Raw genomic sequence first — 18,127 nt, 5'->3', positions numbered from 1 at the left:
AAGGACCCGCCCCGCACAGCGGCGCGGAGCGGCACCGAGCTCGCCCCCGACCGCTTCCCTCCCTCCCCGCGCCGCACGGGGGCGCCCGCCGGGCCGTCCGCAGCGGCAGCAGCAGCGGCGGAGGAAGATGGCGGCGGCCGCTTCCGAGCAGGTCTGTCCCCGCCGAGACGCAGGCACGGGGAGGCGGCGGGGCCGTCCCCGCCGGGGCGAGGGTGGGGCGAGGCCCGTCCCGCCGCCCGCGGGGTCGGCGGCGAGCCGCCCGAACCGAGCCGCTCCGGCCGAGGGGCGCTGCTTGTGGAGGGGGCGGTCGGGCGGGGGCGCCATTTTCGCGGCGGTTGCCGAGGCTGATTTGGTGCCAGAGCCCTCCGGCGCGGCGGGCGTGCGGGGCCGCGGCGGCTCGCCCCGGTTCCCCTGGCTCCCTACCGCCTGCACCAGCCGAGGAGGGGAGAAGCGGCGCTTGGACGGCGTTTCCGACCCGTGCCCAGCGCTGTCCGGGAAGGACGGCCTTTGCCTTGCGGGGGCAGCCGCCTCAGCGGGGGAGAGGCAGCTTGAGCTCGCTGTCGGGGCGGGACGCGTTACAGCCCGGAGTTGCGCCGTCCAGCCCGCAGACGCAGAATCTCTGACAAGGAAAAATACTTTCTGTTTTCGAAATAAAGTGTTCTGGCATTTCTGCACAGGAATGTAACTGTCCTGCGTAAATAGGCACTTGCCGCTAATTAGTGACGCGGAAAGCAGCTGGTCAGCGCGGTTGGTATTTATAGGACTGCGCCGTCAGTCGTCTTGTTACGCTGGCACAAGTATGGTAGCTCAGCGGCAGTGTATAAATAAGACTGAAGCTCAGATCCGGGCTCAGCATCCGAGGTCTCACACGGGAGTGAGAGCTAAATTTGTCTGAAGGGGTGTCACTGTCACCCAGTCTGTCTGAAGGGGTGTCACTGTCACCCAGTCGGAGGGGTGGGACGGGGACTCTGTCAGCACCGCGCAAGCCAAGGGGAAAAGAACCGAGCTGTTCAAGGGCTCATCTTTCAGGAGCTCCTGCATCTCCACGGGACTTTTAATCAGAGTGAGTTTGTGTATGTGCATCTGCGGCAGTGGGTGGGAAGTCCCAGATTGCTGAGGGGTCCTGTACCAGCCTCGTCTCGGGTGCCATAGGAAACACTGCCTAGTTCTGCATGGATGCTCCTGCATCTGTTCCAGCAATCACCATTTCAGCCATGTTCTCCCAGTCCTGGTGCTGTCTTCTGTTATTCTGCCTTACCAAGTGAAAAAACTACATTGTAGTTTTATCTCACCGTCACATCCTTTCAAGAACACGCTATCCTCAGGACAAGATACTTACTGTCCTGTTGTACAAGATTTCTGTTTCCTTTTCCCCAGAGCACAGACTTCTCTTCGTTTCCTTGCCTAGCCTGTTCTGAGTTTGTGCAGGGTTAGAGTGGCTTCCAGCACATCATCAAGGAAGCCCTCCGTAAACCTGTGCAGGTCAAGCACCTTTCTCAACACCATTTCCTTGTTCTTCGGCAACAGAAGAAAACCCGTTACATGCAAGTGCAGTAAGCTTAAGGTGCAGCTTCAGGATCCATTTCAGATGAACAAACTTAATCCCATCAAAAAGATCAAGCCCCTTCTTCGAAGAACTGAACCCTTAAATAGCAACCTGTTCCATTCAAGGGAGGCAGAACAAAATTTTGGACAAAGTTACAAAAATACATCAAACGTTTATTTTCCCTATGAATATCTACAACAGTTTACATGTTAATTTGTTACATTGACGGACTATCCTTCGCAATCTAGTAACTGATTAAATTAAAGCTAGGCTGGCCAAGTTCCCTATGCCAGGTTTGAAGCCTTACAGTATTTTTGTTAATGCTGCATGCAAGGAATAGAAGTTGAATGCAAACCCTGTGCTATCAAACTAACTTAAAAACTGTACCCACCACACTCCTGTTGGATAGACTCATTGAGAGTCTATCCTGCATTAGCATGGAGGGAACTAAAATCCTGTGTATTGGTAAATGACCTGCAGGATTACATCCTGTATCATCCCCAAGAGGTAACAACTTGATGAAGTTCTTTACAGCTGGTTTTTCTTTTACTGCAACAATATCATTAATAATTCCTATCTGCCATGATAAAAATGAGATATAAAAACTTATATTGTCTGAAAATATCTGGATTTTAATTTTAGTCATTGCATTAGCAGAGATTGCAGTGGTTGTAAATATGTATTCTAAGTACAGAGTGGCAGACTGAAATATAATATTGAACATAATATCTAATGTATTCCACTAGTCAATTCAAATTTATATTTTTTGCATACATATATGTGTGTCATTTTGATGGATTTACATGCCTTATAACAGCTAATCCATACTTTGTATTATAGCAAAGTTCTAATGGCCCGGTGAAGAAGTCTATGCGAGAGAAGGCTGTGGAGCGCAGGAACGTTAATAAGGAGCACAACAGTAACTTTAAAGCAGGATACATTCCAATTGATGAAGACCGTCTCCATAAGACAGGGTTACGTGGCAGGAAAGGCAACATGGCTATTTGTGTGATTGTTCTTCTTTTTATTTTGGCTGTCATCAATCTGATTGTGAGTATCATACTTAGGCTGTAAGCAACATTAGGATGTATTTCATTTTGACGGTTTATTAGAGAAATAAAACTTATTCCAGTATGACTGAGAAGGACTTAAAATGTACTGAAGGAGATTTCTCATTTTTCTCCTTTCTTTTTTGTTCTGTTGTAGTCTGAGAAAGATTAGATGGAAGAATCTTATAAATTCAGTCATGATTATTTCAGTTATCATGCTCCTAGCAAGGAACCTACCATTTATGCAACACAGAATTAGGAACCTTGAAAGTGTCTCTCCATTCCCAAAACTCAGTAATCGCAAATGTGCGAAGTGTTATTAATGCAGTACAAATGCATTCAGGATAAACTGTTACACCAGGAACATTTTACATATAATAACAGAGCTGCACATGAGCATTCAGAATTAATCAGCCACTGCACTTTGAACTTTCATTGTTGTAATTACCACCTTTTTATTGCTTGATCAATGAGAAGTAATGAACTATTTTTCATAACTGGACATCCACCTGTGAAGGTGCTTTGTTGTAGTTCAAGGGTAAGTATATCCTGAGCTGAGCTACTTTGTTCAGGAAGTTTGTTTAGCTAATGATACCATGGTTACCCTTAAACAGGAAAAAGATTTAATTATGGACATGATTTAATTTCAAATATATATATTTTTTATATATATACAAATTATTTTAGTTACCATTTTAGATGAGTCTAAAGATCACGTAAAATGCTTTTCATAATTAAATGTGTTCTGATGTTTCCAGTAGGAATTAAACAGACTAAAGTAAATTCACACCTAAAGCTCACTTAAACACTAGCATCAATAATTATTTCAAATAAAACATCTAGTTAATACAATACTTGTTGTGAGAAGATCCAAACGATCAAAGTGATATTTGAAAATGTGTGTTTCTCCTTCAGATTACACTAGTTATCTGGGCAGTGATTCGAATCGGTCCCAATGGTTGTGACAGTATGGAGTTCCATGAGAGTGGCTTGTTGCGGTTCAAGCAAGTTTCTGACATGGGGGTTATACATCCACTGTATAAAAGCACTGTAGGAGGCAGACGTAATGAAGACTTGGTGATCACTGGAAATAATCAGCCTGTAAGTTATATCATGAATTGAAAGTTTGTGAGCAACACTCACATTATTAATAAACATTATATTTGAAACACCCTTAACTTCATGACTTTGTTTGTGAAGATTGTATTTCAGCAAGGAACAACTAAGCTTAGTGTGGAAAAAGACAAAACTTCTATTACCAGCGATATTGGCATGGAATTTGTTGACCCACGGACACAAAATACCTTGTTCAGCACAGACTATGAAACTCATGAGTTTCATCTGCCGAATGGAGTTAAAATCTTGAATGTTCAAAAGGCCTCTACAGAGAGGGTATGTCTCTTTTAACTACCACTTACTTTTTGTAAAAGCTCATTACAGAATTGCCTTAGTGGTAGAATAAGAAAAAAAGTTTACTAATCTGATCTTTCAAGCATATTTACAAATTTGACTGAATGTAGCTAAAAATGCAGCTCTGAAAATGTAAATCACCCTAAAAATTAGAACATAAATGAAAACTGACATCAATAACTGAGTGTAATATCCAGGATACCATGCCAACTAGGCCTGTGTGTCTTTTTATTAAGTATTTATCCATTTGTGCATGGATAACTTTCAGAAATAAAATTTCTATGAAAAGCTTCTCTGTTCCAGTAAGATCTTACAAAAATAATTACCAGAACTTCATGTATCGTTTTCGTTCTATTGGAGATAAATGTTAATACAATCAGAATTTCAGAAGTCTGAGTAAAAGTGAAACAATTTTACTTTTACAGAAGTAAAAGAGAACAATCACAGCGTTATAGGAGTTCTGTCAGTTCATGGCTTCTAGGTTAAACAAGTTCTCAGTTTGGTTTCTACGTTAAATACACTTTATTTATCAGAAAACTAAAAAACCTAAATGTCGGTGTGTGTGCATTTAAAATGTTGATCTTAATGTCAGACTAAAATTTTTCTTGCATATCATCACTCATAATAAAGGCTTTACAGATAGAGTACAGCGCATAGTTCTTTTGTATAACATTAGTAGAGTAGTATCAGTGGTTTTATAGAGGGTTGAGCGTGCCTTAGGAAGTACTGAGCAATCCTGTTAAGGACAAAAAGAATTTAGTTTGCTCTTCGTGTTTCCTCTGCAAGGCTAACAATTAAATAGTAGGTTCCAGAAAAAAAAAACCCAAGCCTATAAATACATAGGAGGAACAGATTAAATGAAAACAGAGGAGTAAGTTTACATAATCAGTCCTAACAGGAAGCCTATATTTGCTATGAGTGTTAACTGTGTATCCCATAAAATTGTCATTCGAATTGTTATTTTTATCGCAAAAATAAACTATTTTACATACCTTCCAAAATTAAGTAATCCTTGTTTTTAAATGTGACTGTGGAAAATAACAAATGGGCGGAAGCTTCATGGGCATAATGGCAGAAGGGCAAAAAGTATATTGGAATTTTTTTATTAAATTGTGTAGCAATATTTTTAAGGTAATTAAAGTTACTCAGACAAACCCAAGTGACAATTTTCATTGACCTGTAATACACTTTTTTTGTTTATGTTCTTAGATTACCAGCAATGCGACCAGTGATCTAAACATAAAGGTCGATGGCCGTGCTATTGTCCGTGGAAACGAAGGTGTTTTCATCACAGGCAAGACCATTGAGTTTCGAATGGGGGGTAACATGGAACTTAAAGCAGTAAGTATTTCAAATCAGCATTTTTTGAATAGCTTAGTTTCAAATTCAGGCTGATAATAAACTGATGTAGCTTTATATGGTTTAAAATTTTATATAAAGTAGTCATGCATAAAAGTTTAGTTGCAGTCAGTGTATTAGCAGGATTTTAAAAGGTGGTTTATTACTTTGCTGTTAATTAGTGGTTCAATAGTTTTCAGGTAATAATGATTTACTACTGTTAAGACGCTGAAAACCCACAATGCAATTAAAGCTAAGCTGTTGGCCTCTGCACTGAAACAAATACCAAAGGGAATTCATCTTCTCTTCTGGAGGCTTTACTGGGGTCAGCAACCTTTGACAGAGGAGCGGAGCATACAGTTAGGAGCACTACCTTCTGTGCCGCTGCAGTAAGACTCGCCAGCATTCATTTAAGATTTCTGGAGATTGTTAAGATTGCAGGGCATATGGAATGATGGAAAAGGCTAAAGGAGGATAAAAAAACAGAGATACATGCACTTTTATTTCATGTGTGAATGAATTTCATGTCTGAATTCAAACACCGATTCCCATTTCACGTGCATATTTTTAGATTTACTGTATTTGCTAATAGGTCTGTAAAGTGAAAAGCCACACTACTGCTGTCTCTCTCAATATCGATCTACCACTGGAATAGCAAAGTACACTGCTGACTATAATTGAGAAATTCATGGGCATTATTCACAAATCTAATTAAAAAATGAAACCTTGTCATATGTACTTTTTTTATTCTGTTGATTTCTACAGCCATCCTAAAGATGTCATTTATTTGTTAAACCAGCTTGTCCTTTTCAAAAACAACCTGCCTTGTTTAAATTAGAAATTATACTTTTTTTTCTCCCTTTCAACAGGAAAACAGCATTATCCTGAACGGAACTGTGATGGTCAGCCCATCGCGACTGCCAAGTTCTTCTTACGGGGAACAGTTTAATAACGGCAACTGGCTGCGTTTCAAGCTCTGTATGTGTGCGGATGGGACACTGTTCAAGGTTCAGGTGACAGGTTATAACATGGGTTGTCAGACTTCTGTCAATCCGTGCGGAGCCACACACTAAAACACAAACCACTACCAGGAGAGTTCTCTTTTGTGTTTACATATATTTGTATGAAGTAATTGCATGCCTTCAAGGATTTCTGTTTTTACAGCGGTTTACACAAACATTTATTACATAATGTTTTTAAGCAAAGGCTGTTACGTTCAGCAGTATCATCCTGTTAGCCATAATAGCGGCACTGATTTAGTAAGCTTTCCAGCTACGTGCATACTGAAGTACCTTCCTGAATTGGGATCAGTAGAATATATTCAAAGAACGTGACCTTAGCAACAATCTTGACTGCCTTCAGTTGCCTTTAGAGGAGGTTTTTGTCCTACATCCCAAGACCTTGAGGGCTGCTGAGAACGCAATTGCGATCTGAAGTACTTCAACAGGAATGTCAATTTGTTGTTTGCGGTGGATTTGCCTAGGATGGCTGAAGTGTGGCAGATTTTTGTCTTCGCTTGATTTCTTGTCGAAGGTTGATATAATGATTTCCTCCAAAATTATGTGGTTTACCGTATGTGTACTAAGAGAGGGGTAATAGCAGATTCACTTTAAAATATTGCATTATTTCTGCCATATATTCTCCTGTAGTTAAAAAAAACTATGCTAGCATAAATAATATTTGCTAAGTAATATCGAGTGTGGAAATGTAACTTCAATTTTGAAATAGTCTTGCAATTATTGAAGTGTTGCTTGAGCTCCCATTCTATCTGTGCAGTTTAGGCATTCTACAGTTGCTTAATTTATGTGAAGTATTTATAAAACATGTTTATATTAGAAGTACATTTTTAAAGATGTACTTAAAACTTGCTCACTACCCAAAAAAAGTGTTTTCCTGGGTGCTTTAATGTGAGCAGTGTATGAATCCATTATTCAACAGGTAATCTAAAGCATGACTGTTGCAGCAGTGTCTGAGATCAGATCTCTTTTTTCCCCATAAATGTCAGTACTGATGCATTACTGAGAACCTCAGAATTAAATTCTCAAGTTAAACTGCAGGTCTGTAATTCTAAATGTGATGGTATTGGATCCTGTGACAGCAGAGTAAATACATGCGTATCTGAATTTGTTAACAGTGAAACTGTGTCTGTGGTGAACTGGGGCCTTATAGAAAGTACTATAGCCTTGTAACTGCTTTTGCAGAGGTAAGGTGTTCTGTACTAAAAATAGACCAGCTCATTACAAGATTCCTCCTTTCCCCACTCCATGTATTTCTTCAGTTTAAAATAGTTTTGTTTTGCAGTAGCATCAAGTAACCTTAATAATGGAGGCCACAAAGGTGACTTTGCAAGTAGCTTTTTGACAAGTTTTTCTAGATAAGCACACACTTCTCTTCCTAAAAGTTGTGCAAATGTTACGCATCATTCACTTCAGGACTGGTCATTTGTTATGGGAAGATAAACTATCTACCCTTGTTTTATAGCTCTCAAAGTACACAGAATTCCACAAAATACAAATCAGCTCCTGCTGCAACAAGAACTTTGTATGTAAGGTCCCAATTCCTGTATTTACTAGAAGTCAGTAAGTCTTCACGCAGGATGTGTATGGGTGGAAGTGATTTCTAGAGGGGGGTCCTTAGGTCAGGCAGTATGCCACACGGGGCGTCAGAGGGGTCACGTTTCCCTCATTGCTCAAAGGCAAAGCCAGATTTTGATGCTCAGTAGTTGTTGGGGTTTTGGGGGGTGGACAGCAGTGGAGCTGTTCTAACAACAGAATAAACAGAATAAAATGTAGCAAAAGCCATTGAATTGCTCACATTAACGATTGTGGGCAAGTACTAACATTTTGCATACTGCCTCCATGAACTTCCTAGTTTTACTACAGTTAATATTTATTAACCACTTCAACACAGATTTTGCTGAAAACACGCACGCATCTTTGCTGCCAAGTAAGTGCCTCAATTAGTATCTCACAGTTAAGAAGAGGAAATAAACTATAACTTTTTTAGAATTTTCACTCTCATGCTAATGGAAGTTTGTCACTTTATATATATAAATATATACACACACACATATAAAAATATAAGCAGCAGTGTCCTCAAAGCTGAAATAGATCTTGAAAATGACAGATACTGCCTCGGTCAAGTAGATTACACACAAAGAGCATATTAAAGCTCTTCTCTGGTAGGTACTGACATGCCTATGTGCTAGTATTGGATTCTTGTAATTATCGAGTTCTTTTTGAAATAAAGTATGCAACATAGTTGAAAGATTTGTCACAAAGATACTCTTAAATCATGGTCTGGAGAATTGGTTTTGAAGTGTGGTTTTGAAGTGCTACATTTGTCAAAACGTAGCAAACCCAATCATACAAATATCAAATGCAATTATCAATTTGTTAGCCACTACTTATGTATTATTAATATATTTTGTTGCCTTCGCTACAGTTTAAGAAATGTTGGCACCACACATGCCTTGTGTTGTGCATGTATTTGTTGTTTATCTTCTAACTGCCTAAGGTACGTTTTTCTATACGTATTTAAAACATTGTGTGGCACATTATTTATTTCAATCCCACAGAGGCACTTAAACTGTGTGTTTAAAGTACATTCTACATGTCTCTGTGTAAAATACCATACTGCGTACATTGAAACAACTTACATGGGAAGAGTTCTCAGCATATGTAAAGGTGGTGGTTGTTTGAAAAGGTGAAAGACAATTGAATTTCTAATCTTTGTTTTGAAATGAAACAATAAATTCTAAGATGAAGCTGTGGTTCAGAAGTGTTATTTGTAAGAATATAGTTTCTCATAAAAAATACGTTGTGTTATTGACAGGGAAACTAGTATTTTATTAACTGTAAGTATGAAAATCATTCCACATCTATTTGTCATGGATTGTATCTGGTGGACTTTGCTCAGTGGTAATTGTGTATGATACCTGAAGTAGAGTTCAAAAGTCTCCACTCTTGTTAGTTCGCAAGTTCCTGAGAAGCTGTGTTTCTTGACTGAAGGGCTGGAAAAGAAAGAAAAGGTTCGGATTGTTTTTTGGGAGAGGTGGAGGGAGCGGGAAGGGTACCAGTTTATGAATGTTCTTTTTGAAAAATACCTGACTCCGAAACTGAATGTTTAAGGCAGAATGTTGGTAATGCTTTGGGTATTTGTTTAGTGTTGATTTTTTTTTTTAATGTCAAAGTATTTCCGCTTTCTATTTAACTCTTGTTATGCTGATCTTACCATAATTTTGCATTTTACATATAGATACTATGGATAACCTTCACTTGAGCGTCATAGCTGTGGCCCTTTACCTTAATCTTCCTGGATCAGTGGGAACCAAGTCACAGCGGATTCTTCTTGATACACATCACCATTCAGGCTGCTGGTGGGATGCGGAGTTCTTACTGAATTGTTCTTTTACCGGAATATTTACTATTCCAGAAGCTGTACCACAAACAGCAATAACGGCTGATTTTAGTTACAATAATATCAGAACTTTTCTGTGCACTGATGGAAGAAATGAAGAATGGATGCTAAAACACCTGAATCTCAGTAACAACCTGATTTCTGAACTCCTCTTAACTACTTGTAGAAATTTACCCGTTTTAGAAACTCTAAACCTCAATGGTAATGCCATCCGCACCCTCACACTGGACATACCTACGCCTGCACATGGGTCTAAAAAGTACAGAAAAGTCGATCGTCTCCTGCCTGCTTTGAAAGTATTGTCAGTTGAAAGAAACAATCTTAATACAGTTCCAAAAGGTAAGCTTTCAAAATCTTTAAGGACCTCGCTCCCAAGGGGTAAGTTGGTTTTGGATACGATTCGGTACATCTTACTGAATTCAGAGTGCAACTCTCTTACCTAGTTAGACTTAAGGTGAGGGAAAGTTCCACCTGCATGCAAATACAGAGACTGAAGCAAATGGGTTGTTTTGGATTAGGATGGGGGTTTTTTATACAGTCTTTGCAATCGTAATGCCTTAATGTCAGTCAAATATAACCAAATTTATCCTCTGAGAGCCCAAACAGTATTTTTCCTTGTTGTATAGAAAGGGAAGTAAGGATCTTTGGAAAAACACCAGCCTCCACAACCCAGTCGTGAACCTTACCATCAAGAAAATTACAGATAATGAATTTCATACTACTCTTCAGAAGAAAGTCAATACTCTCTTAAATAAAACTTGCTCCAATTTCAGTATTTCACAAAGACAGGAAAATGTATTTTGTTCAGTCAAAACAATTTTGCTCTATGCCATCTGGCACCCAACCAAAGTGACACCTTCTAGTAACGAGAGAGGGCTGGAAGGTTTCGATAAGACTTTTAGAAAGTGTTTGCTAGTCACCGCACTATGCTAGGCATCGTAGCCTTTATGGCGCCTCTATCCTCATAAACAGATAATTCACATTGTCCAAACAGTGTTTAAATGAAGCAGAAGCTGCAGTACAAGCAACACTATACTATATATTGTTTGCTGAATTTAATTGATCTCTGGTAACATCATCAGATTCATTAGCTCTAGATTTTGAAAATACGGGGCAGGCGGGGCAAAACAAAAACCCACTTATCTCACAAAGTCAGAGAAAGGGAATAATTTTGTACCTACACAGGGCCCTCGAAGTTCTGGTTTTCTCCTTTTTTTGATACTAAATAATTCTCTGGCATGCAGGAAAAAGTTTAGCTTAATTATTTAGTAGTATCTGTAAGGTTCCCATGTAGACAGTATAGAAAAGCTTACATTATAAAATACATTGATGCAGATTTGATTTGACAGATAACTAACTACACGTTATAGGATGCCTCAGTGGGTCAGACAGATCAACCCTTTTCTATAAGAGACTCCATTTTTAGATGTTAAAAGTCAAATTGCTATGCATTGTACCACCATACTTCAAGTTATACTTAAATCCCATATTCATTTAAATACATGTTCAGAACTTTATTTTCCTCTTCCAAAATACTTCATTAACATTCTAGTTTTTAAGCTCTGGTAAGAAAACACAAACTGAAGTTCTAAAGCAGAGGGGTTCAGCCACAGAGAAACCCTTCTCACAACCGCCACCCCAGGTGAGAGGCTGCTGCCCACTGCTGCCACACGAGTGTCTATTTTTGGCACAAATTTAGCTTCAGGGAAGCATCCACACTACAATTCTTCATGCAGGTGCATGGAAGAATTTATGAACTGCCAGAACTTCTGAATGCCTTTCCTGTCAGCTACCTCTAGTTTTACAGCAGGAATGAATCATTCCCTCTGCTTTTCACAATAAACCCAAAGATCAGTTACTCAGCAAACAGAACAGCAAACAGGAATAAGAGATTTCCAGTAAACCAGATGACACCAAGGGCAAAATTTTTAGAGCTTCTCAACAATGCTGTATGATCAAAAAATCGCTTTAGAGTGACATTCAGGTGTTACCAACTGTGGTGATGCTGAGTGTTCAAGTGCCAGCCTTCCCACTGGAACTTGCAGGCTGGAGCTTTGGGGGCTGCCTGCACAGCATCTAAGAAAAATGAGGTATCTCCAGTATTCAAAAGGGCTACTTATGCAAGACAGATGCTGTCGTAACTAGGATATGCTGAAGAATATACTGTCATGCTTGATAATTCACAGGCAGACAGGCATAAGCAACAACATGTTTTTGTTTTCAGTCAGGTTTACATCCTATGAATAGGGTTCAAATAATTCCACGTATGAAAAACTCCCGTGAACTTGCAGATGGCAATGAGTAGGAGATATTGTATCACCTTTTGCATCTCCATCTTTTATTTACGGTTAACATATTTGGATTTTATAAACTGAGTATATTCCACCCTTTTCACACTCCTCCTTTCCTACCTCCAGTTCTCCAGAGAAGCGTGCTCGAAGTACAGAGATCACAGTTGGAATAATTTTGATAGCAGAAAGGAATGTTACTGCTTTTATGGAGATGAGAATTTTTAAAACATGCATTGATTGTGAATGTATTAACATGCCTGCTGTTAATGCTACACAATTTTTAGAATGGGACAACCACTGAATAGGAAAGACATAATAACTGAAAGCCTGCGGCCACTCATTGCAATAGACAGGAATGGAAGGAATTTTGTTGCAAAGAATTTTAAAAAGCCACTTGATGCAACTGGGGAAACAAGAACATGAAATGTAAAATAGTTTTGTTCTTCCTAGGACTAGGCCTGCTGCAATCTTTACAAACTGTCCATATGTCATCCAATGGCATACGACAGATTGATCTGAATGATTTTCAAAACTGTTCACAGCTGAAGGACATCGACTTGCAAAACAACAAGATAACTAAAATTCATCCAGACGCCTTCAGAGATCTCAACAAATTACAGGTTGTAAAGCAATATTACAACTGTTTCAATGTTCTGTGTTAACCACCATTAAAGATATTAATTATCAACTATTCAGCATGATTATATTGGTCTTTGATTATTATATTAGTATACAATTATAAAAACTAAAGCAAATGGTGAAAATAATAATTATTTTTATATAATAGATATTTGCTTTTCTTATATAGGAAAACACACACACTTGTAAATATAGAAAATATAACCATAAATTCACCGTTTATCTATGCCAGAAACCAATCCATAACTGGCTTAAACGCACACACGTCCTTTTCTCCCCGCCTCTTCCATGGCAAGAGCTCTGCAGCTTCCCATTCACACAGAGGTAGTCTACAACGGGAGAATTCTAAATATACCACAATTTAAACTTTTCATTTAAATTAAAATGCTTGGAACAACATTCTTGGAATCTTAACCAGATGTATTGTTCCCATAACTGCAAAAGTGCTGTATACTAAAATAAATGTTACTGTTGATATTGCAATTAGGATTCCATTGTAAGGCTTATCAAATTAATTCTGAATTATTTCCAAATAGGTTGTGGATCTCCGTGAAAATGCTCTGACGACCCCTCTACCACAGATATTAATCAGTTTGAACTTCTTTCAACTTGAAGTGGATTTGTCAAATAATGCCTGGATATTTAACTGCAGACTAAATGCTTTCAAACATTTATTTCATTTTCTTTTTGACTCCACAAGGAAAAAATGGAGTATTTCATACAATAAATCTGCCAACAACTCACAGAAACCTCTGCTGTATCTTTCAAATTTCCATTTAAACTGCAGCGACAGTGTTTTGCTCAGGAGGGCTGTAATCCCAACAGGGAAGACATTGGTGCTAAACTGTGACTTGAACAACACAAGGGGTATGTAAAACAGGGACTCCATCCATACGCTGCTAAAATCCAAATGCATGCAGAATGATCAAAGAAATCTGGTTTAAAAAGTAGATTTCTAAAGATACTGTTTAAAAATAACTGAACAAATTAACATGCAAATTATTTCATTAGAAAGCAGTATACCAGTTAGAATATTTGAAGTCATGTTTCCCAAAAAAAGTCTTCATCTCCTTCCTTACATTAAAATAATAAGTGATGCCAAATTATACACAAATAAATTTCATTAAGTAGTACATTGCAATTTTATCAGTTAATTTTGGAATGCAAACAAAAGATCGAATAGTGGGAGGCACTTCTGGGGCATGCAGAAAACTGAGAAGGATACAATAGCGTTTCTAGTATTCAGTCATAGCAAAATGAAATGAAAGTTTATTTGCAAGGGAAAGGATTTATATTTCTTCTAAAAAAGTACAGCTACTGTAGCACACAGTTCACTTCGGAAATTCATTCAGCATTTACAATTAATACAGAGCACTTGAGGTACAAGTGACAAAATCTACAGAGCTAAGACTTCCCATGCAGAAGGAAAACTAAGACCAAATTTAGAGCAGAAGGTGTATTTGTCATGTACCGTAAGGCAAAACGGTTTAACTCTAATGGACTAATAGCACTTTGAGGTGGTAAGGCTTTCCCCGTGGAACGCTTTATCCCCAAATGAAAATACGTGGGGTCTATCAGAAATGCCACCTGCTTTGTCTATTAACAAGGAAAGTCACAGAAACTCTGATCATGGCATTAAAATCAACACACTGGGTTGCACCAAAACTCAACTGGGAACGCAAGCAGACCCAAAGGCAAAAGCGTACGTACAGCCTTGAAACATATTCCAAAAGCCAACCACCAGCCATGGCCTACGCTAGCTAAAGTCTGGAACAATTGCTCAGTAGATACAAATATCCTTGGTTTTCAAACCTTTTTGCTGCAGTCAAAGCAGTAACTACAGGAAAATCACAGTGGTTGAAACATTGACAGTTAACTAGTGAAGTTTTATCGCATCGCTGCACACAGTGACCAGAGCCGTGCTGGAGAACAGCTGGCTATAAACGTGGATCTTCCACGAGGGAGATCGGCTGGTGTTTCTAGTATGACTCAGAACATACTTAGGTAATTTCAGTGACCTCCTCCCTCACCTATGCCATTTTTCTTATAAAGTCTGCTATTAAGAGCCCATACATACTGTGTTTTAAATGGGGGGGGGGGGGGGGAACATATGATGGTTTAACAAATACTTGGCACCATGTAAAATGACTATGGATGGATAAAAAGAAAATGGATTTTATAATAAATAGTTTAAATTACCAAAGATAGGTCAGAGTATGTTCTTACAGTAATAACCTGACCCTGCAAACCAAGTATCTTATACTTTTAAGAAAGATTTAGTTTATATTTTCTTTTTTTTCAGGTAATGGAGTCTCTTGGTGGACACCTAAAGGCAGAATTTCAGAAGATAATAGTCTTCCTCATATGACACTGGATAAAATGAATAATTTAGTGATATACAACGCTGAGAAAGCTGCTGAAGGGTTATATTTGTGTATTTTTAATACAACAAAGAAGAAATATCTCATCTACAATATACAGGTGAAAGAAAGAGTTTCAACATTTTTGGTTAGAAAAGCCCGGGACACTAACACCGTTTTTAGACAAGGAAGAACAGAGCAAGACCTTGCATTGGCTGTCTGCCTCTCGGTGCTCATTACGTTTGTTTGTGCTTTTTGTCTGGGTGCTTTTGCTAGACCCTACCTTGTGAGCCTGTGGAGACTCATGCGCAGGAACAAAAATTCAGGTTCAGAACATACTTATTCTAATCAAGCTTTTTCAGATGAAACCTTGAGCAGAGGGTGCTCTGCAAGCAAACCAACAAATATGCAGTGTAATTTGTTAATTTGTGATGAGAATTCAAGAAACACATGCGGTTTTCCTACAGAAACTTCTACTTTGCATGAAAATGTCATTGGTGGCAGTGTACGTGCACCAAATACTGAAGAAGAGTACCAGAAACAAAGCAATAATGAGATCAACGTGAAGAAAAAAACAGTGTTTTCAGACATCGAAACTAGTATCAGCAATGATGAAAATATAAATGTTGATGATAATGGACTATTTTCTGTAAGGAAAGATTACAAGAACAGCAATGAAGTAACACCAAGAAAACTAATGAGTAATGACATTTCATTATGGAAAGATTCAAAATACGCAAATAATGAGGACTCAGAGAAGAGCAGGTTCCCTCCCATATCCAGGAGACTGAATGCTGACTCCTCCTCAAATCACACTGGTTCTTCAGATTCGGATTTATCCTTCACGGGAGAAACTGGCTTTCCATTTTCCACAATACAAACACATACAGCTGCACAAGATTCTAGGAACAGCAAGGTAAGCAACAACTCTGGTCTGCTGCAGTCTGAAAGCACAAAAGCTACACCAGACTCTCCTGAAAGAAAAGGTATTGTTTCACATAATGAACCCATGAGCACTACAAAATTTATGCCTGGAAGGCAAAGCTGTGATGAACAACTTGGTCTAAACGGCAACATAAATATAACCAGTGACATGCGAGATTTTGTTTTACCCAGTAGCTGCAAGAGACACACAAATATAGAGAATTTAAGTGTCTACCAAACCCTAGAAAACTCTCCTCTTGCAGAGTACGACTGTAAAACGGAATGTGCAAATGAAAAAGATGCTTCAGCAGATATATTTGGTGACAGTTCTTCAGATGAAGGGACTCCATTCACAATGAGCGACTGTAGTTCTGTAGCAGACTTTGAACTGGAACAATCTGATGTTAGTGACAAACTGCCAGTCTGTCAGTCGTCACTAGAGGAAGCCAATACGAACAGCGGAACTGAGGAGTTCTCAACACTGCCAGAGTCTCCAAACATTGCTGCTGAACTTCAGTGTATCGGGAAAAATGAAGATGAGAACAATGCGTATTTTGAAACCACTATTAATTATGGATCAGATACCATCATGCCTGAAACAGCATCACCTTATGCTGATAAATGTAGTGACCATGTAAGCATGTCAGATTCAGACACAATTAGTTCTTCAAGTCAAGAGGTTCCCGATACGTTTGATTATTTTACTAATGCAGAGTCAACAGTACAAAACTCTATTTCTGATTCTCTCCACAATCAAAATACAGATTTTGGTAATACGTTACTTTTGTTAAAAGATTCTCCCACGTATGACACAGATGCAGAGAACGCTCCTGAAGAGGCTGAATTGCAGCTGTACAAGTTTCCCATTGAACCACAGCATTCCCTCAGCTGCAGTCCCACTGAACAAAAAGAAAATGCACCAGAGGGAAGTACAGACGAGCACATAGATAGGAATTCCTCTGAAAAGAATCATGGTGAAGGGGACATTACATTAAGAAGAAACATGAGTACAACTGAGGACAATGATTTTATTTTTGCTCCCATTGATATTGGTTTGAATGAAATTGTTAAAAAACCGTTGCTACTGCATTCCAGCAATGAATCATCTCTTCAATCTCTGCCTGAACACACAGCTGAAAAACATTTTACGGTTATTACAGAGAAAGACAATTTGCTACCACAGGGGAAGCAGGTGAACACAACTAAGGCTTGTGCAGATAAAATGCAAAGAGGTTTTAATGAGAAAAACTGTGATGGATACACAGAATTACAGGATACCAGCAACTGTAGACTGCCCGAAGAAACACAGTCTTGCAAGCTTACAGCAGATTTGCTGTATCTTCACTCTTCTGAGAAAACACAATCAGTCTTCAACACAGAAGATAACTTCCAACTGGATCAGAGTGACGAGGATGCATATTCCTTCTCAGTCCCACAAGGCCTCTTCAATGAAAGCACACGATACAGTTCACGTTCATTCCCACAAAAGACTAGAGGAAATATAATCTCTGAAAGCACTGATTCCAGCAAGACGGAGGATGACGCTACTTTGACAGGACTGCAGAACAATTCTACAACAGCTGTTAACCTCCAAAATTCAAGCAAAAAACTCAGTCAAAAAAGTCAGAGCAATTTAGGACAGGGCCAGTTTTTTGTCAAGAAGAAAAGAGCATTTGATGGATTTGCTAACGTTTTGCAAAGCAGGAGAACAAACTTCAATAGTTGAGACACAGAAGTGTAATACTAAGCTCCCACAGTGTTTATGTCATATAGCAGGTGCAAAAATGATTGTGTCTTAAAATGAAGTATGTAGCTTTTAATAACTGTTAAATACCATGGGTTGTTTTGGGTTCCCCCCCCGCCCCCAGTACAACTATCTATCTGCCTTTAACTTCAGAAATCCAAGTTATGGAACTAGACTTAACAATGAGATGTATAAAGCCTGGATCCATCCAATTTAAAAACACCATAATTCCAAAGGGTAATTCAGGCCAGAAGCCATGGACTTTTGTTTAGAAGGGTACTTGTAAAAAAACAAGAATAGATTTTATGAAAAACAACTCTAGGATACTCAAATGAGTAAACTACTCAGTAGTTATAACTGATAACAAAGCTTTTGCTGAGTTATAATAATAGTAATATATATTTACT

At 38.8% G+C, this 18,127-nt stretch overlaps 2 protein-coding genes across 2 annotated transcripts; both read left to right on the top strand.

Moving 5' to 3' along the window:
• The first annotated feature begins 127 nt into the window (after nt 1-127).
• On the top strand, nt 128-9,103 carry SGCB (sarcoglycan beta). The gene is made up of 6 exons (XM_050896546.1): nt 128-151; nt 2,387-2,596; nt 3,511-3,696; nt 3,796-3,987; nt 5,215-5,346; nt 6,213-9,103. The coding sequence occupies exons 1-6, from the start codon at nt 128-130 to the stop codon at nt 6,414-6,416; spliced, it is 948 nt and encodes a 315-aa protein (XP_050752503.1). The 3' UTR covers nt 6,417-9,103.
• A 502-nt stretch (nt 9,104-9,605) lies between these two features.
• On the top strand, nt 9,606-17,748 carry LRRC66 (leucine rich repeat containing 66). Its single transcript, XM_050896461.1, has 5 exons — nt 9,606-10,101; nt 12,504-12,673; nt 13,229-13,559; nt 14,995-15,753; nt 15,952-17,748. The coding sequence occupies exons 1-5, from the start codon at nt 9,606-9,608 to the stop codon at nt 17,700-17,702; spliced, it is 3,507 nt and encodes a 1,168-aa protein (XP_050752418.1). The 3' UTR covers nt 17,703-17,748.
• Nucleotides 17,749-18,127: the final 379 nt, after the last annotated feature.

The sequence above is a fragment of the Gymnogyps californianus genome, chromosome 4, assembly GCF_018139145.2.
Source record: "Gymnogyps californianus isolate 813 chromosome 4, ASM1813914v2, whole genome shotgun sequence".
In the NCBI taxonomy this organism is placed as follows: domain Eukaryota; kingdom Metazoa; phylum Chordata; class Aves; order Accipitriformes; family Cathartidae; genus Gymnogyps; species Gymnogyps californianus.
This window is presented reverse-complemented; position numbering and strand designations above follow the sequence as displayed.